General features: G+C 40.0%; 1 protein-coding gene across 2 annotated transcripts in view; it reads right to left on the bottom strand.

The window, feature by feature from the left end:
- Positions 1 to 743: 743 nt before the first annotated feature.
- LOC106610532 (protogenin B) overlaps positions 744 to 21,458 on the bottom strand; it is a 46,941-nt gene continuing 26,226 nt past the window's right edge. Inside the window, exons 6-12 of one of the 2 annotated variants that reach the window (XM_014209918.2) lie at positions 13,769 to 13,882; positions 3,711 to 4,014; positions 3,523 to 3,571; positions 3,032 to 3,301; positions 2,629 to 2,898; positions 1,791 to 2,060; positions 744 to 1,297 (exon numbers count right to left, since the gene is read on the bottom strand). In XM_014209918.2, coding sequence (XP_014065393.2) covers positions 1,098 to 1,297; positions 1,791 to 2,060; positions 2,629 to 2,898; positions 3,032 to 3,301; positions 3,523 to 3,571; positions 3,711 to 4,014; positions 13,769 to 13,882 — 1,477 coding nt within the window. In that variant the 3' untranslated portion in view covers positions 744 to 1,097. The remainder of the gene's footprint in view (positions 1,298 to 1,790; positions 2,061 to 2,628; positions 2,899 to 3,031; positions 3,302 to 3,522; positions 3,572 to 3,710; positions 4,015 to 13,768; positions 13,883 to 21,458) is intronic. The other variant, XM_014209919.2, reaches the window with a different exon arrangement.

Raw genomic sequence — 21,458 nt, 5'->3', positions numbered from 1 at the left:
AATCATTGCCCAGGGAAATAGGGATATTTTTTAGACCAGAGGAAAGAGTGCCTCCTACTGACCCTCCAACACCACTTCCAGCAGCATCTGGTCTCCCATCCAGAGACTGACCAGGACCAACCCTGCTTAGCTTCAGAAGCAAGCCAGCAGTAGGATGCAGGGTGGTATGCTGCTGTCTAAATGAGTGAATGGCTGCTTTCAGAGGTGTGGAGTCAACATGCCTATTTAAATCTGTTGATAGTGTAGAATCACCTAATATCTAAATTATTAACTTATTTCCTCTCTCAACCTGCTCTTCCTATCATCTCCTTTTCTCACTCACTTTCATACATTTGTGGGTGTATTTGTTCTTAATTATTTTCATTGCTATAGAAACAATCCCTAACAATACTTAATGTCTGTTTTAATTACATTCGAATACATTTATTTGTAAAGCTCTTTTCATGCATTTTGTTGATAGCGCTACGCCACATAGTCAATTAACAAATATTGATTAATTATTCAATTGTAAAATACTTTCGTTAATAATTGAACAGTCTGTAAACAGAGTAAAGGTCCATGGTATAATATATATAAACTAGATTGGGGGGGGGGGGTTCATCTTACTGTATAATAAAACTATTTAATGAGTTTTAAATCTTAATTCTAATAGTTTTATTAACTTAAAATAAACTATTAACTATAAATTAACTATTTATTAACTTAAAATAAATATATGAGGGAATGAAGTAAAATAAACTTAATCTCAATTAACAATTTTTATTTAAAATGTCCTTCAATGACAAGTGGTATAGATCATTGTTAGTATGATGATAAGTAGATTAATCATAGGATATGATACATGCATTTTTCTACAATAAAATAATGCTGAGATTTTGAAATTAAATCAGAGGCATATAAAAAGTATTTCCACATCAAATGTACAACATTTATCATTAAGTAGTTGATTAATCATTGGGTATGCATTTTCTAAAGTAAAAGAATGAAGATATTTTTTTATGAAATCAGATATGTATACATTCTTTACATTTGACAAATCAACAAACTAGAATAATTAACTTGTTACAGTTGTAAATGAGAACTTGTTCTCAACTAGCCTACCTGGTTAAACGAAGGCGTAATAAAAAAAATAAAAATAAAATCCTCATCAGTTCTTTCAGAAGACACCATGGTAGAGAGTGAGGACTTGCAGGATTGTTCTTTACTGACATTAGGCCATCGATTATATTCAACAACAGTTCGTCCTCAAAATGTTGTTTCAGTCCCAACTTCGGCATGAAAGGTTTGGTAGTGAGCTCTGCAATAACAAAGGAAAATGTTTGAGTTTACTAAAATATTCAAGTTTATTTAATTTTGAAGCTGCAACTGTCACTTTTATTATGAATAAGAATAGAATATGTTTCTAAACATATCTACATTAATGTGGATGCCACCATGATTACGAATAATCCTGAATGAATCGTGAATAATGATGAGTGAGAAGTTACAGAGGGTTGAAGATCATACCCCCAAGATATGCTAATCTCTCAACATTACCAATAACAGCGGAGGTTAGCATGTCTCGGGGGTATTCAAAAACAACTACCACTGTTCTGGGTCACTACTGGGACCATCCAATTAGCTTGCCCTAAGTACTTTAAACAACGCATAATAAACTAAGTTCTGCAGTTTAAAATGACTTGCATTATGTCTTATCATTGATAAACAGTTCAATGTAATCAAAAACATGCAGGATATGTAACCATTTGTAATTTGAAGAACGACCCTTACTTAGTACACTTAGTACATACTTGTATTAAAGGTTGTTGACACAGGTTGGCTTTGGATCCCATTATCCAGCACAGTGTAGACAGTGACAGAGTACTGAGTGCCACATTGCAGGTCAGAGAGGGTGATGCTGGGTGAAGATGTGGAGGTGATGTGTGGTTCTGTCCCTGGACACTGGTAGGAGATCTGGTAATGATGTTGGGTTTGGTTCAATCCTGGTGGCTGGCTCCAGCTAACAGCAGCTGATGTGGTGTCCACTGAGTCAACAGTCATCCCTACTGGGGCAGGGATAACTAGGGGAGGGGTTTAATATAGTTAATAGTAGCTGATCATTTGTAGCCCTGTTGACTTCCATTCTACTGTTACTATTCCTCTATAGGATAATGTCCCACTAATACTTAGTCACTACTCACTACTACTATCACACTAGCCTATATGTTATAACACTAGGGTCTAATAATTACAATTCTAAACACTACTTCTATTACACTAGCTTACATGTTATAACACTAGGGTCTAATAATTACAATTCTCAACACTACTTCTATCACACTAGCCTACATGTTATAACACTAGGCTCTAACCATTACAATTCTAAACACTACTTCTATCACACTAGCCTACATGTTATAACACTAGGCTCTAACCATTACAATTCTAAACACTACTTCTATCACACTAGCCTACATGTTATAACACTAGGCTCTAACCATTACAATTCTAAACTTCTTAGACTACCATACAAATACTTTTAGACAGCTGAAACAAGCACACAATTTCTCTTCAGGAAAAAGGTTCAGTCTAGTTCAGATTTGTCCAATTGAGCCCCCCAGAAGTGAAGTGAGTCGGTATGATGCTTACTTGTACAGATAGTTGTAGAGAGAGGTTTGCTCTGTTTCCCATTGTTCAACACAGTTGAGACACTGATGGTGTACTGACTACCAGGTAGCAGGCCAGAGAGAGTTCTGTAGGAGTCCTCAGTATTGGCTGAGCGGGTCTCTGTTCCCGGGCTGCAGTAGGATATGAGAAAACGTTGTGGGACTTTCTCCAATTCTTCAGCCTTGGACCAACTGAAAGTGAAGGAGGTCACTCCTGACTGGTTTATTTGTAAGTTCCTGGGTTCTGGGACCACTAGGAAGAAATATAATATGTTTTATGAAACAAAATATAGGACAGGCCTGTAGATAATGTCTTGTTTGGACATCGCATGAAAAAAAAAAATCCTTAGAAGCAAATATCCAAAGAAAAACTCAAGTTACCGTACCAGTAAATACAGATGCTGAGACCTGTCTGCTTCGGGTGCCATCTTCTCCCTCTGTAGCCACACTGAACTGGTACTTTTTACCAGGCTGGAGTCCATCTATTTCAACATTATACCCATCTTCCACCCTCAGGCTCCCCTGTTCCCCGTCACATCCCCAGGTCACTCTGAACTTCTGTGCTCCTGTCAGTCCCTCAGGAGAACCCCAGCTCAGAGACACACAGTCTGACGTCACTGACAGGAACTGGATCTCACCAGGAGGGGGCAGCACTTCTAAAGAAATAATGGAAGAGAAAAATAATTACTTTAATTGCACTGACACACTAAAAAGAAAACATACTAATCCTACAAGCAGCATGGAATAAGAATGACTCATCTAAACAAATTAATCTTCCTCTTTTAATGGTCTTAAAATTGTATGTATGTTGTGGAACACAATGTAAAGGTCTCAAAATACATTGTTTGTGTAATGTATTTCTTGATTGTACACCTACCGTCAACTGAGGCCAGCTTAAGTCTTTGACATTGCTCTCTATCAAAAGTCTTGAAAACAGAGTAAGAAGCCATTATTTTGATGAAAAACACAGTTGTTTCTTTCCAGAACATACGATGAAAAAGCTTGTATGACTATGAACATCATTATTATCAAATGTAATATCTTCTTTAAAGAGCATCTACCTACCTGTCTTCCTGACTGTTTTATCTCATCATAGACTACATCATGTCCTTTATGTTCTGTTACTACACACAGACTGCAGATCAGCTTCTGGTCTGTCCTGCAGAACACCTCCAGAGCTCTGTGGTGTTCCTGACAGAGTCTCTCCTCCAGGTCTCCAGTCACCTCCACCAGGGTGTGTCTCTGTAGTTTAGGTACTGTGTAGTGCTTCCTAACGTGGGTCTCACAGTAGTACTGGTTGCAGGTCAGACAGGACTTCACAGCTTTGACCTCACAGACATCACAGACCACCTCTTCTGGCCTGATGATGCTAAGTCAATTACACACATTAAAACTTAAACATTAAAACATAACAAAATACATTACCTTATTAGATTTACCAAGCAACTTTAAATTTCACAAGAAAAAATGACTTTATATACCTGTCAAACATGTACACTATATATACAAAAGTATGTGGACACCCCTTCAAATTAGTGGATTTAGCTATTTCAGCCACACCCGTTGCTGACAGGTATATAAAATCGAGCACACAGCCATGCAATCTCAATAGACAAGCATTGGCAGTAGAATGACCTTACTGAAGAGCTCAGTGACTTTCAACGTGGCACTGTCATAGGATGCCACCTGTCCAAAAAGTCAGTTAGTTAAATTTCTGCCCTGCTAGAGTTGCCCCGGTCAACTGTAGGTGCTGTTATTTTGAAGTGAAAACATCTAGGAGCAACAGTGGCTAAGCTGCGAAGTGGTAGGCTACACAAGCTCACAGAACGGGAACGCCGAGTGCTGAAGCGCGTAGCGTGTAAAAATCGTCTGTGCTCGGTTGCAACACTCAGTACCGAGTTACAAACTGCCTCTGGAAGCAACGTCAGCACCAGAACAGTTCGTCAGAAGCTTCATGAAATGGGTTTCCATGGCCGAGCAGCCGCACACAACCTGATCACCATGCGCAATGCCAAGCATAATGCTGGAGTGCTGTAAAGCTTGCCGCCATTGGTCTCTGGAGCAGCCGATTACATTGCATTCCACGAGGAAACTGCGTGGCAGGCTGACCACCTGTTACGTGAGTGCAGCAACGAGCCAAAGTAAGTTGCTAGCTAGCATTAAAATTATCTTATAAAAAACAATCAATCTTCACATAATCACTAGTTAACTACACATGGTTGATGATATTACTAGGTTAACTAGCTTGTCCTCCGTTGCATATAATCAGTGCGGTGCCTGTTAATTTATCATCAAATCACAGCCTACTTCGCCAAACGGGTGATATTTAACAAAAGCGCAATTCACAAAAAAAGCACAATCGTTGCACGAATGTACCTAACCATAAACATCAATGCCTTTCTTAAAATCAATACACAGAAGTATATTTTTTAGAACCTGCATATTTAGTTAAAAGAAATTCATGTTAGCAGGCAATATTAACTAGGGAAATTGTGTCACTTCTCTTGCATTCATTGCACGCAGAGTCAGGGTATATGCAAGTTTGGGCCGCCTGGCTCATTGCGAACTAATTTACCAGAATTTGACATAATTATGACATAACATTGAAGGTTGTGCAATGTAACAGCAATATTTAGACTTAGGGATGCCACCCGTTCGATAAAATACGTAACGTTTACGCATTTCCCTGAAAGAATAAACGTTTCGTTTTCGAAATGATTGTTTCTGGATTTGACCATATTAATGACCAAAGGCTCGTATTTCTGTGTGTATTATATTATAATTAAGTCTATGATTTTATATTTGATAGAGCAGTCTGACTGAGCGGTGGTAGGCAGTAGCACGCTCGTAAGCATTCATTCAAACTTTACTGCGTTTGCCAGCAGCTCTTAGCAATGCTTGATGCATAGCGCTGTTTATGGCTTCAAGCCTATCAACTCCTGAGATTAGGCTGGCAATACTAAAGTGCCTATTAGAACATCCAATAGTCAAAGGTATATGAAATACAAATGGAATAGAGAGAAATAGTCGAAGCCTCATAATTCCTACAATAACTACAACCTAAAACTTCTTAACTGGGAATATTGAAGAACTGGGAATATTGAAACACTAGCTTTCATATGTTCTGAGCAAGGGTCTTAAACGTTAGCTTTTTTACATGGCACATATTGCACTTTTACTTTCTTTTCCAACAAATCTGTCGTTCTGCCCCTTAACAAGGCAGTGGTTAACTAGCTGTTCCTAGGCCATCATTGAAAATAAGAATTTGTTCTTATCTGACTTGCCAAGTTAAATAAAGGTAAAATAAACACTGTGTTTTTGCATTATTTAAACCAAATTTAACATGTTTCATTATTTATTTGAGAATAAATTGATTTTATTTATGTATTATATTAAGTTAAAATAAAAAAGTGTTCATTGTTCATTCAGTATTGTTGTAATTGTCATTATTACAAATAAATAAATATATATATATATATATATTTATCGGCGTTGGAAAATCATAATCGGTCGACCTCTAGTGCCAACTGTAAAGTTTGGTTGAGGAGGAATAATGGTCTGGGGCTGTTTTTCATGGTTCGGGCTAGTCCCCTTAGTTCCAATAGGGGAACTAAGCGACATTCTAGACCAGGGGTGGGCAAACTTTTTGGCTCAAGGGCCACATTCAGCTTTTGAAACCAAGTGAAGGGGCACATACTATATGCGTGACAAAACATATGAAGCCTTTGTTCACGTGGACACACAACTAGTAGTGTAATGTAGGTGTACATATGCTGCTAAGATTGCAGAACAATTCTGTCACTGTACTACCCACAATCAGACTCACAGACACAAAAAGTAATTGCAAACTTTTGAAATATGAAAAAACATGTTTACATGACTGGAAACAGCAGACGGCTGATAAAGACCATCTCCAATCCTAAAGTACAATCTGAGTGACACAAATAAGAGCAAAAAGTAAATCATTTGAGTTCATATTGAATGGCCTGTTTATGATAGCATATTATGGAATACTTCTCATTTCACCTCCACCATAAAAAAGAACATTGTGAGCCACATACAGAGCATACACAAAACAACATTTGGATTCATGTTGATATGTAGATGGTCTATAACTCTTTATATTAAAGCAGATTACTGAATAGTTCTCAAATCATCTCAGCCCAAATAAAGTACAATCTGAGCCATTGTAGTAAGGATTCAATGTCAAATGAATGGGGACAAGGCATTACTGGATAATTCTCACTGCAATAACCATCACCATAAGAATTTTAATAAGACTGTTTAAAACAGGGAAAGAAAACATATGCCAGGCCTACCCCCCTCTTGGTGATTTCAGTCTTAATGTGAGCAATGGGTCTGGTCACCTCTCTTGGAAAGGTCATCAAAGTCTGGTGTCATTTCTGAAGTAGAGATCCTCAGAACAGCTGACAAGTGGTTTGTTCAATTTGACCTGTGACGGGATTTGTTGTAGTTCATGACTGAGAAAGTTTGTTCACACACATATGTGGATCTGAATAAAACCAGCATCCTCTGGGTGTGATTTTTCATGTTTGGAAACAGTTTCATTCAGTGAGCCATAAAACGGGTATTTTGTGGCTGTGTTATAATTCTCCTTCAAAGCAATGTCACAATGGATGTCGATGAGCTCCAGTTGTGTGTCAGGTGGTGCTTTCTCGCTGTCGAAAGAGAGGGGGCATGATACAACCTCCAGCTCAGTCTCAATCTTTCCAAAGTCTACTGTATGTCTTAGTGGGGCGTGTTCAGTACGGCCAGTGACGGAAAATGAGCGAGAGACCGGCGGCTCATTTGTCTGGAGAACATACCTATCTCCCCTCTCAGTTCCCACACATGGCGAAATACTTTTCCCAGGCTTAGCCAGCGCACATTTGAATGGTACAAGTCCTAGCGCTCTGCCTCTGTGTCATTGAGCAGGCGAATGAACTGACGATGGTAAAGCCCCCTTGCCTGTTTAAAGTTGACAAGTTTTACAACCACTTTGACAACATTTTCCAGCTTTAACACACTTTCACACAGGGCTTCCTGATGAATAATACAATTAATAAATATACATTCCTCCAAGTTAGGGCTTTCTTCTTTAACATTGTCTTGTAATCTTTTTAGTAGGCCAATGTTTTGACCGGTTAGATTTGGTGATCCATCTGTGACATTTGCTCCACGATAGATTCATTTTTTCCAAGCAGGCAGACACCCTGTTAGCATGCTTGCTTGAAAAATGACGATTGAGATTATATTCCTTAAAAACGTCAACACTTTCTTGGCATATCAGACATACCGCCTTACGTTCAATATTACTAAAAAAGTATTTTGCTGTCCATTCTTCTTTAAACACACAACATTCAGAGTCCACTTTTCTCATTTTCGCAGCACTCATATTTCACGTCAAAAGTCGTCAAGCAATGAAGTGACTATGATTAGGCTGGACTCATGACATTTTTAACAACGCTTTTTTTCTGATAAAAACAAGTTCATTGCGTCCGCAGTGGAGCCCAGTTTCAAAATATTATCATCTGTCCCAACTGTTTTCCATAGGCTTGAAGTAATCGTGAAAAAACAGGCCTTATTTTAGTGCATTTTTCACCGTGCCAGCTCCTATTAGTTCTATTGAGCACCGTGGCATCAACTCGCCATCGGAACGTTCTATTCCCAGCCCATTGTTCTACGTCACAATGCCTGCTTCGCTATTGTTGGCATCGAGACATGCCCACGTCAAACTCGAAGGCTTATCTCAAGTCATTTATTATTGACAAAGATAAAGCTACTTTGTGCGCAAGCTCACTGTTCGCCTAGGTACAGGTTGTTGTGACCCACTGTGTTTATGATGGCTGGCGCATAGCCATCAAAGGTTAAACATTTCCTGGTCATGGTTAACCATATTCTCTTTCAGAAAACTGTGTAAACCTAAACAAAACGCATGTCTCTGTCCTAAGTTTCAAGATGTGGCCGATTTAAACAGCAAGAAGACATTTTTTAATTAAGAAATAACCTTTTTTTTTGGACGATTTGTTGTTTCTTAATGGCTGCTGGATAATTTGATATGCGTCAAAATCTGTTTGTTAGTAGGCATCGAATGGAGTGAATGCTGAGCAGGTTCACTGAGTTGCAAATCAAATGGATAGGTCTAGCTTATTGATTTGTAGATCTAACGCAGTTGCTACCTCAGATTATGAGCCTAGCAAGTGTTACAAATGAGTTATGTAGTTCCCACAGAAGGCCACAGGTAAGATCAAGAGAGCTATAAACCCATACTGTTTTTTGCCTTAAAAACCTTAACCCTAGGTAAAACCTATTTTAGCCTTTACCCTAACCCTAGGTATAACTTATTTTAGGCCTAACACAAGGTATAACCTATTTTAGCCTTAACCCTAAACCCTAACCCTAATTCTTGGGTAGGGTAGCCTAGAACACTTAAAAACTATTTTTGTAATAATATTATGTTAGTAAATACCATTATAGTACTAAATAGCATTTTGATTGTTATGTTTCTAATGCAACCAATGCAAGCATTTTGCTTTTTTTTTTGTTATTAGTTATTTTATGATAATTATTATTGCAAGGCAGAACACTTGATAAACAAGCCTCATTTTATTTTTCAAATGTGGTTTGAATTGGGTGGGACTTAGTGACCTATATGTGAAAGTCCAGTAATTGGCTGGGATAGGTGGGGCAGGTTTGAGACTAATCTCTGGAATTAATAAGAAAAATACACTTTATTTCTCAGCTGCTTCATCAATGTCTTTATGTGAATTAATAACTTTTAACTGCTAAATATTTCCAATAGATGGCAGCATAAGACCACAAAGCGTTAATTATAGGCTACAAGCAGCATTATGATTGACATAAAATAGCATGCAACCAAAGACTATATGTCCCATGATTTTCTAAAATGGTCACTCATTACTGTACAGGTAGATATTTATCTCGTTTTAGGCTTGTGTTGCTTTTGGGGGAGCCAAAAAATTGTGACTACAGCATGTATTGCACCCCAGCCAAATAATCACTAGAAAGGTGCGCTAACCTCAACCCTAGTAGACATGTTTGAAAAAGCTCTTAACGTATCATATCACTAGTAAACAGCCTAGAATAGAAAAGACGAGTGCCCGCCAATAAATTACATCATTCAACCCTCGCGGCTTGCGCGAGAAGGCAGAGTGCTCACTGCCGCTGGGGGCACAAGCTTTTGGCTGGGCTTGTTTAGTTGGCTACTTTTGCGAGAAGGCAGAGGGTCGATGCTGGTTGATGAATTTGACAATGAATGTAATAGGAAAATATGTTTTTGTCGACCAGAGGTGACTGAAATAATGTTCATGCTTTTTGATAATCATTATAGTAATGAATACTAATTTCAAAACATGAGCATAAAAACAGGTAATAATAAACATGAATCATCATTATATTACTTCACAGTAATCTGTTAAATACATTTTCAGTCCTTCCTCTTGCTTAGAAGTGTGGAAAGGGACAGAAAAAAGTGCGCGAAGGAGTTTCTGTGAGGGGAGTGGTGTATCCAGGGAGAAAACTAACCTTCTGAAATGTAATTTGTGGTCTTATGCTGCCATCTATTGGAATTATTTAGCAACTGCAGTAGTAATGAATAAATTGTATATCCTTACTAAAGTAGTATCTACTCAGAATTGCAAAATATAACATGTTGTAGTTCATTTTATCAATTACAACCATAACATAACAATTTAAACCATAACAAACAATGAATCTGACAAACACCATACATTTAGTTAATTACTTTAAATGAAAAAATAACTATTTATTTAGATGGGTGACATTATCTGCAAAAGTAACATCCCCTTAACATATAAACACAGACACTGGACACAGACACTAAAAATGTGATTTAAAAAAAATTATAAATCTGGTAGCTCTCAAAAGAGCCTTTGCTTTGCTGAGCAGTTTGTTTTCATGAGTGTGCTGCCTGCCTTTCTATTTTTATTTTATCTTCATTTAACCAGGTAGGCTAGTTGAGAACAAGTTCTCATTTACAACTGCGACCTGGCCAAGATAAAGCAAAGCAGTTCGACACATACAACAACACAGAGTTAGACATGGAATAAACAAACAAACAGTCAATAATACAGTACAAAAAAGTCTATATACAGTGTGTGCAAATGAGGTAGGATAAGGGAGGTAAGGCAATATATAGTCCATGGTGGCGAAGTAAATTACAATATAGCAATTAAACACTGGAATGGTAGATGTGCAGAAGATGAATGTGCAAGTAGAGATACTGGGGTGCAAAGGAGCAAGATAAATAAATAAATACAGTATGGGGATGAGGTAGTTGGATGGGCTATTTACAGGTGCAGTGATCTGTGAGCTGCTCTGACAGCTGGTGCTTAAAGCTAGTGAGGGAGATATGAGTCTCCAGCTTCAGAAATTTTTGCAGTTCGTTCCAGTCATTGGCAGCAGAGAACTGGAAGGAAAGGCGGCCAGAGGAAGTATTGGCTTTGGGGGTGACCAGTGGGATATACCTGCTGGAGCGCATGCTACGGGTGGGTACTGCTATGGCGACCAGTGAGCTGAGATAAGGCAGGGCTTTACCTAGCAGAGACTTGTAGATGACCTGGAGCCAGCGGGTTTGGCGACGAGTACTAAGCGAGGGCCAGCCAACGAGAGCGTACAGGTCGCAGTGGTGGGTAGTATATGGGGCTTTGGTGACAAAACGAATGGCACTGTGATAGACTGCATCCAATTTGTTGAGTAGAGTGTTGGAGGCTATTTTGTAAATGACATCGCCAAAGTCGAGGATCGGTAGGTCAGTTTTACGAGGGTATGTTTGGCAGCATGAGTGAAGGATGCTTTGTTGCGAAATAGGAAGCCGATTCTAGATTTAATTTTGGATTGGAGATGTTTAATGTGACTCTGGAAGGAGAGTTTACAGTATAACCAGAAACCTAGGTATTTGTAGTTGTCCACATATTCTAAGTCAGAACCGTCCAGAGTAGTGATGTTGGATGGGTGGGCAGGTGCGGGCAGCGATCGGTTGAAGAGCATGCATTTAGTTTTACTTGCATTTAAAAGCAGTTGGATGGCCTGCCTGCCATCAGAATCTGTTTGCCAACCTGCCTGCCATGTCATCAAAGGAGTAATGAATAATGAAAAGCTAATAAATCATTGCCACGCTTTCACATAGAGGTCTAGTTTATATTTACAGTTTAGTCATTTAGCAGACGCTCTTATCCAGAGCGACTAAGGTTAAGTGCCATGCTCAAGAGTACATCGGCAGATTTTCGCCTAGTCCGTTCGGGGATTCGAACTAGCCACCTTTCGGTTAATGCCCGATGCACTTAACCTCTAGATTACAAACCACAAAATGTTAAACACAAAAAGGCAAATGGTAGTAGATAAATGGTAAACTGGTTAAATAAAAGACTGTTCTATTTTGCCAAAAATCTCACAATGTGTATATTTTTTTTTTTCAAGTCGGACACCATTTTAATCAGGAGAATCTCCTCTTTGTAATTATGTACTCTAAGTCTGGGCAGCGAGCTCGGTTGTCATCGATCACTAGAAAATAAATAGTCAAAAGTTTTCATTTTTTCCCTACTTCCTCATTACGCAGACATAAGCACAGTTGACACCATCGAGGTGCGGATGTTTACTTTCTACACAAGTTATTTTTTTCAGTTTCGTCCAAAGAACAGATTGTAGTGGTAAATAAAAAGGGCTACGTTTTTTTGTGCCATTTAGGTGAAATGGAATTCCAAGCATTAAAAACTTTGTGGATGGAACTTCCCGAGTGGCACAGCGATCTAAGACACTGCATCCCAGTGCAAACTGCATTTCTATAGATGCTGGTTCGAGACCCATGAGGCGATGCGCATGCGTCGTCTGAGTTAGGGGAGGGTTTGGCCGGCCGGGAAGTCCTCCTCCTATCGCACTGTAGCAACTCCTGTGGCGGGCTAGACGCTGACACGGTCACCAGGTGTATGGTGTTTCCTCTGACACAAATAGCTTTTTTGTGGATGGGTATAATTTGTATGTATAAAATGTATTATAGTCACATTTAAAATGACTAATATCGGGTAAATTTGTATACCTTTATTTAAATTTGCATCGGGCCGCTTCAGGGGGCGATTCTGGAAAGATGCCGGCAAAGTCGGCTGAATTCCGGTAGACAGAAACGGCCCGATATACTTGGGCCGATTCTGGGAAGTCAAACATTTTGATTTCGGGCCGATTCCGACACATGATTCCGGGTCGATTCAATAACTTCCGGCCCCCCAGAAGAGGGCCGATTCTGGGCCGATTCCTCATTGCTAGCTGCGATCACTCAGGTCAGAAGAGGCTCTGCCAAGGTTAATTTCAATCCATTTGCTATGGCCTCGCGCTAGCGTTCCAGCTCAGCCTACGTTCTATTGCCGTTTTTCAGCCTTGGGTGAATATTGACTTGTTTTATTGTCCAGCCTACTATGATGACTGAGTGCATTCTGAATCTGACTGTAGGCCCAAATACAGAGCGTGTTGTCAGGGAATGAGTAATTTTAGGCCAAAATCATAACTAAAATATAATACTATTTAATACATTTAAAAAATGTCTCGCGGGCCGGATTGAAATGCACAGCGGGCCGGATACGGCCCACAGGCCGTACTTTGCCCCCCCCCTCCCCCTTGTTCTAGACGATTCTGTGCTTCCAACTTTGTGGCAACAGTTTGGGGAAGGCCCTTTCCTGTTTCAGCATGACAATGCCCCCATGCACAAAGCGAGGTCCATACAGAAAAGGTTTGTCGAGGCTGGTGTGGAAGAACTTGACTGGCCTGCACAGAGCCCTGATCTCAACCCCATCGAACACCTTTGGGGTGAATTGGAACTCTGACTGCGAGCCAGGCCTAATCACCCAACATCAGTGCCCGACCTCACTAATGCTCTGGCTGAATGGAAGAAAGTCCCCACTGCAATGTTCCAACATCTAGTAGAAGGCCTTCCCAGAAGAGTGGAGGCTGTTATAGCAGCAAAGGGGGACCAACTCCATATAAATACCCAAGATTTTGGACTGAGATGTTCGACAAGCAGGTGTCCACATACTTTTGGTGATGTAGTGTATGTCGTACAACTCCATGTAATAATGCATGTTTTGTTGGTTTACCTTACATCCTTGGTTTGGTCTCCATCATCACTTGGGTCTATGCTTGAATTCACTGACTGGTAACTCTGGTCACTATGACTAGCTGTACGTAGCTGGAGATGCTTCAAATTGTTCCTGTAAACAAAGAAAGATTCTCAAAGTTTTCTTCACAATTGGCTTGACCCTGTGCTCCTCTCAGTGTGTGTGTGTGTGTGTGTGTGTGTGTGTGTGTGTGTGTGTGTGTGTGTGTGTGTGTGTGTGTGTGTGTGTGTGTGTGTGTGTGTGTGTGTGTGATGCAGTGGCATGTATTTATGGATGCTTCCCCAAAAAGTGTACCAAAAATAAATGAAAATATATAAAATAATGTATCTTTCGTCTCTCTGTGATTCATCATTTTCCAAGAGGCTGAATGTATGTCACAGGAGAAAGCATCTGAGTGAGCGAAACAGCACCCCTCTTTCTCTGTATGTGTTGCCAATCTATCTGATCCTGTCTGGTCAAAAAGAGTGTGACATTGTTGCCACCCATAGCATTGAATGCAAGGGAAGCCAGCAAGCATTTGGCCTCCCTCGATATATATTTTTTACAATAATAGCCAATCAGTGTTGTGCTAAACTGAGTGAATGGTGCTGGCAAACCCCCAAAAAGTGTGAAGGGAAGCCAGTTTGGATTAGGCTTTACACCAGTCACATCAAACCAAATGTAATTTGACAGAAAAAAAGTTGAATTTTTGCATCTCGTTGTGTTGTTGTCCTCCGATGGCTAGTTAGCTAATTAAAATTGTCCTTTTCCTAAATTAGCCATGGACGGAGATATGGATTTTTACTTTTGGTTTGACTTAATTCTCCGTACTGGCAAATGATTATAACGGCTATTCTGATCCAACCATTAATTCATACATTGTGCCTCTGGCCTGAGAGGATGGAAGTTCAATATGTAGCTAGATGTAGTAGGCTAATGTTAACTAGCTTGCTAATCGTTTCCCATGAAAGGAAGCTAGGCTAGGGAGCAATTATTTTAGCCAGGTAGCCTAGGACAACAAAAACTGAGTGTGTACTGTATGACATACTCATAGAGGAGGAAAGAAAGTAGGATGGCATGGGCGTTTCTTTACAAGTCAGATGAGTCCACATGTTTTTCTACTTACGCACACAAACACTCACACACACACAGAGAAATCAGAACCACGGACAGCCACATGATATTTAGCTTACGTTGATTGGACTAAATTGTTTTTTAATCTTTTAGTTGTCACTGTATTAAACTAAGCATAGGTGATTTGATGATGTTTAAATGTTAAAGTTGAAATGGTGCTGGAATAGTGGAGGCAGCTCCTGTGTTCTTTGCGACTTCCGGTTAATTACTTAATCCATTTTAGAATAAGGCTGTAACGTAACAGAATGTGGACAAATTCAATGGTTTTGAATACTTTCCGAATGCACTGTATCATGGTGGCAATTCATATGAACTAACGGGTTATAGAGCAAACAATGCAATTATTACAACACATAGATTGTAATTGTAACATAGTTTTTTTTCCTGGCTCATCTTCCCCAGTGATTTTATCCACGCACCACTACTTCTCGAGCAGTTCAAGAATTGCCTTCACAAAAGGATTGCCACCACTACTGTTGTGGGGGGTTAGGAAACAAGCAGAATATACATTTGTTGTCTTCTTATGTGAAGTGGTGAAGAAATATGGACTACTTAAAGCTACAATATGTAACTTTTTGGGCGACCCGACCAAAATTCACATAGAAATGTGAGTTATAGACATATTGTTCTCGTTGAAAGCAAGTCTAAGAAGCGGTGGATTTGTTCTAAGTGTGCCATTTCTATGCATTGTGAAGTTTTGTTTTTGTATATTTTACTTTCGGTTTTGTACACCAGCTTCAAACAGCTGAATATACAATATATTTGGTTATGGAAAAGTTATTTCACCAACAATGCCTTAGTGTAACGTCATGGAATTTTGAGTCAAATACTTATTATTTAAAACCTCTTATGAAGTTGGTTTTGTAGCATAAACTGGGAATTTGATATTTTTTACTGATACAATGATTGTCTGTTTCATATCTGCAAAGTAGTTTTAAACGCTGTCAGTTCCACTTTAAATAAGACGTTTATGGACATTTTACTGAAGTTTAGGCTGGTCAACTTTGCCTAGCAAAAGTGGTAGTGTAGCCAGCCAGCCATAGTCAGGCTGCACCAGGGATACAGTATGCACATGAAGAGGGAAGTGAGACAGATATGCTGCATGTACCTGAATGACAGACTGTCAAGAGGAGCGAAGAGCTACGGTAAAACTAGACAGACTTCCCCAGTCAAGAGGAGAGAAGAGCTACGGTAAAACTAGACAGACTTCCCCAGTCAAGAGGAGAGTAGAGCTACGGTAAAACTAGACAGACTTCCCCAGTCAAGAGGAGAGAAGAGCTACGGTAAAACTAGACAGACTTCCCCAGTCAAGAGGAGAAGAGCTACGGTAAACTAGACAGACTTCCCCAGTCAAGAGGAGAGAAGAGCTACGGTAAAACTAGACAGACTTCCCCAGTCAAGAGGAGAGCTATGGTAAAGAGCTGCGCACTTCGCCTGACAAGATTGAAGGGGAGAGAGAAGGACACGCAGTGCAGTCGGCATCCACGACAGACAGCTGATTCAGACCTGAGACACATGCACTTAAAGGAACTTACATTTATTTTACTCCTCTCAGATTTACGTGTATTCTGCCTTGGGCTTAATTTCTTTAGAATTGTGCCACACCTGTGCGTCTGTCTGGAAATACAGAAAAAAATGGAGCAAACCTGTTGTTTGCATGATGTGGTAAAACAACTTTCTGTTGTGTTTTCACTTAACTTTGATATAAGTAGGTAAAGTAAATAGCCTTGCACGAGTCTTGCTCATCATGACACCTACAGCACCCGATGTCACAGGAAGGCCAAAAATATCATCAAGGACAACAACCACCCGAGCCACTGCCTATTCACACCTCTACCATCCAGAAAAGCTGAAAAACAGCTTCTATCTCAAGGCCATCAAACTGCCAAACAGCCATCACTATCTCAGAGAGGCTGCTGCCTACATTGAGACCCAATCACTGTCCACTTTAATAAAAGGATCACTAGTCACTTTAAACAATGCCACTTTAAATAATGTTTACACATCTTTTATTACTCATATCACATGTATATACTGTATTTTATACCGTCTATTGCACCTTGCCTATGCCGCTCGGCCATCGCTCCTCCATATACTTATATGTACATATTCTCATTCAACCCTTTGGATTTGTGTATATTAGGTACAGTGAGGGAAAAAAGTATTTGATCCCCTGCTGATTTTGTACGTCAGCCCACTGATAAAGAAATTATCAGTCTATAATTTTAATGGTAGGTTTATTTGAACAGTCAGAGACCGAATAACAACAAAAAAATCCAGAAAAACACATGTCAAAAATGTTATAAATTGATTTGCATTTTAATGAGGGAAATAAGTATTTGACCCCCTCTCAATCAGAAAGATTTCTGGCTCCCAGGTGTCTTTTATACAGGTAACGAGCTGAGATTAGGAGCACACTCTTAAAGGGAGTGCTCCTAATCTCAATTTGTTACCTGTATAAAAGACACCTGTCCACAGAAGCAATCAATCAATCAGATTCCAAACTCTCCAATCAGGGCCAAGACCAAAGAGCTCTCCAAGGATGTCAGGGACAAGATTGTAGACCTACACAAGGCTGGAATGGGCTACAAGACCATCGCCAAGCAGCTTGATGAGAAGGTGACAACAGTTGGTGCAATTATTCGCAAATGGAAGAAACACAAAAGAACTGTCAATCTCCCTCGGCCTGGGGCTCCATGCAAGATCTCACCTCGTGGAGTTGCAATGATCATGAGAACGGTGAGGAATCAGCCCAGAACTACACGGGAGGATCTTGTCAATGATCTCAAGGCAGCTGGGACCATAGTCACCAAGAAAACAATTGGTAACACACTATGCCGTGAAGGACTGAAATCCTGCAGCGCCCGCAAGGTCCCCCTGCTCAAGAAAGCACATATACATGCCCGTCTGAAGTTTGCCAATGAACATCTGAATGATTCAGAGGACAACTGGGTGAAAGTGTTGTGGTCAGACGAGACCAAAACGGAGCTCTTTGGCATCAACTCAACTCGCCGTGTTTGGAGGAGGAGGAATGCTGCCTATGACCACAAGAACACCATCCCCACTGTCAAACATGGAGGTGGAAACATTATGCTTTGGGGGTGTTTTTCTGCTAAGGGGACAGCACAACTTCACCGCATCAAAGGGACGATGGACGGGGCCATGTACCGTCAAATCTTGGGTGAAAACCTCCTTCCCTCAGCCAGGGCATTGAAAATGGGTCGTGGATGGGTATTCCAGCATGACAATGACCCAAAACACACGGCCAAGGCAACAAAGGAGTGGTTCAAGAAGAAGCACATTAAGGTCCTGGAGTGGTCTAGCCAGTCTCCAGACCTTAATCCCATAGAAAATCTGTGGAGGGAGCTGAAGGTTCGAGTTGCCAAACGTCAGCCTCGAAACCTTAATGACTTGGAGAAGATCTGCAAAGAGGAGTGTGGGACAAAATCCCTCCTGAGATGTGTGCAAACCTGGTGGCCAACTACAAGAAACGTCTGACCTCTGTGATTGCCAACAAGGGTTTTGCCACCAAGTACTAAGTCAGGTATTGCAGAGGGGTCAAATACTTATTTCCCTCATTAAAATGCAAATGAATTTATAACATTTTTGACATGCGTTTTTCTGGATTTTTTTGTTGATATTCTGTCTCTCTGTTCAAATAAACCTACCATTAAAATTATAGACTGATAATTTCTTCGTCAGTGGGCAAACGTACAAAATCAGCAGGGGATCAAATACTTTTTCCCCTCACTGTAGTTGTTGTGACCAATACAATTTTATTTGATTTTATTTGAGGCACCGGAACGACTCATAAGAGCGGCGTGAGGCAGCTTGATGTACACCCCTGGACAGGATACTAGTCTATCACAGAGCCTTACCCCAAATGATCTCCTTAATGCTGAGTGCCAAGCAGAGATGATACAGTATTTGGTATAACTCAAGGCCTACCTTCAAACTCAGTGCCTCTTTGCTTGACATCATGGGAAAATCAAAAGAAATCAGCCAAGACCTCAGAAAAAAATTGTAGACCTCCACAAGTCTGGTTCATCCTTGGGAGCAATTTCCAAACGCCTGAAGGTACCACGTTCATCTGTACAAATAGTACACAAGTATAAACACCATTTGACCATGCAGCCATCATACCGCTCAGGAAGGAGACGGTTCTGTCTCCTAGAGATGAACGTACTTTGGTGCGAAAAGTGAAAATCAATCCCAGAACAACAGCAAAGGACCTTGTGAAGATGCTGGAGGAAACAGGTACCAAAGTACCTATATCCACAGTAAAACGAGTCCTATATCGACATAACCTGAAAGGCCGCTCAGTAAGGAAGAAGCCACTGCTCCAAAACCGGCATAAAAAAGCCAGACTACGGTTTGCAACTGCACATGTGGACAAAGATCATACTTTTTGGAGAAATGTCCTCTGGTCTGATGAAACAAAAATATAACTGTGACTCAATTCCACCAGCTCTGTCAGGACGAATGGGCCAAAATTCACCCAACTTATTGTGGGAAGCTTGTGGAAGGCTACCCAAAACGTTTGACCCAAGTTAAACAATTTAAAGGCAATGCTACCAAATACTAATTGAGTGTATGTAAACTTCTGACCCATTAGGAATGTGATGAAATAAATAAAAGCTGAAATAATGTCACGTCCTGACCATAGAAAGCTGGTTTTGAGTAAGTGTATGTTAACTCTTCATCACGGTTTGTTGTTTTGTTCATTCAGTTTATTTTGTCTGTATTGCATAGTTTCACAGTTCAATAAAATATGTGGAACGATAATCACTCTATACTTTGGTCCGCTTCATCCTACGACAACCGTGACAAATACATCACTCTCTACTATTATTCTGGTATTTCACATTCTTAAAATAAAGTGGTGATCCTAACTGACCTAAGACAGAGAATTTTTACTAGGATTAAATGTCAGGAATTGTGAAAAACTGAGTTTAAATGTATTTGGCTAAGGTGTATGTAAACTTCCAACTTCAACTGTAGCTCTGAATCCACAATATGGCAGAGATTGAAAAACCATAACACCTACATTTTCTCAACAACAGGTTATGGTCAATAATATCAAAGGCTGCACTGAAATCTAACAGTACAGCTCCCACAATCTTCTTATTATCAATTTCTTCAACCAATCATCAGTAATTTGTGTCAGTGTAGTACATGTTGAGTGCCCCTCTCTATAAGCATGCTGAAAGTCTGTTCTTAATTTGCTTACAGAGAAATAGCATTCGATGTGGTCAAACAACATTTTTTCCATAAGTTTGCTAAGAGCAAGCTGATAGGTCTGCTGTTAGAACCAGTGAAGGCTGCTGTACCACTGTTGGGTAGCAGAATTACTTTGGCATCCCTCCAGGCCCGAGGACAAAGACTTTCCTCTAGGCTCAGATTAAAAATATGACAGATAGGAGTGGCTACAGAGTCAGCTACCGTCCTCAGTAGCTTTCCATCAAAGTTGTCAATGCCAGGAGGTTTGTCATTATTGATCGATAACAATAATTGCTCCATCTCTCCCACACTAATTTTACAAAAATCTGACTTACAATGCTTTTCTTTCATACATTTTTTTTATGCATGAATACGATGGCTCACTGTTCATTGTTGGCATTTCCTGCTTAAGTTTGCCCACTTTGCCAATGAAGTATTCATTAAGATAATTGGCAACATCCTATGGTTTTGTGATGAATAAGCCATCTGATTCAATAAAAGATGGAGTTGAATTAGTCTTTCTGCCCATAATTTCCTTTAAAGTACTCCAACGTTGTTTCTCCAATTTCATTATATTATTGATCTTGGCTTCATAATACAGTTTCTTATTCTTTTTGTTGAGTTTAGTCACATAATTTCTCATTTTGCAGTAAGTCAGCCAGTCAGATGTGCAGCCAGACTTATTAGCCACTCCTTTTGCCCCATCTCTTTCAACCACACAGTTTTTCAATTCCTCATCAATATATTGACCCTTAACAGTTCTAAGTCAGTTTCCCAACAGGTGCATGTTTATCAATAATTGGAAGAAGCAATTTCATAAATTAATAAATGTAACGTCTGTGTCCAACTTACACAACCAAACACTTAGATCCCCTGAACGCAGCCCACTTTCCAGCTCACTCTCGAGATCCCAATCACCGGAATTCTAATCACCTGTTCATACAGCTGCATGTCATCATCAAACTCTATTTAGTTCAGTTCCTTGCACCCCATCACTGTGAGGTATTGTTTGTTTTAAGACAAACGTTTTTTCCCGGCCTTCTCCCCTCAAGTGTATGATAGTGTTTGCCTGCCTCACTCACAACGCCTTTTGCATATTCCCTGACTGTACTGTTGCCATTTTTGGACCTACCGTGTATGACCTTCTGCCTGCCCCTGGACCCAGCTACCTGCCTCCTCCTATGGTCCCTTTCATTAAACACCTGCTGCGCTCTGCGCTTGAAACCAGCTCTCTGTCTCCCTCGTGTTCATTACAATAAATAGTATTGTCTGGATGCTCCTTATTAATCACATCAGACCAACAAATATTTTTTACATCATCCACATAAGAGTCGCA

This window comes from Salmo salar, chromosome ssa04 (assembly GCF_905237065.1).
Source record: "Salmo salar chromosome ssa04, Ssal_v3.1, whole genome shotgun sequence".
Lineage (NCBI taxonomy): Eukaryota > Metazoa > Chordata > Actinopteri > Salmoniformes > Salmonidae > Salmo > Salmo salar.
The sequence above is the reverse complement of the archived record's forward strand: the minus strand, read 5'-3'. Positions and strand labels throughout refer to the sequence as shown.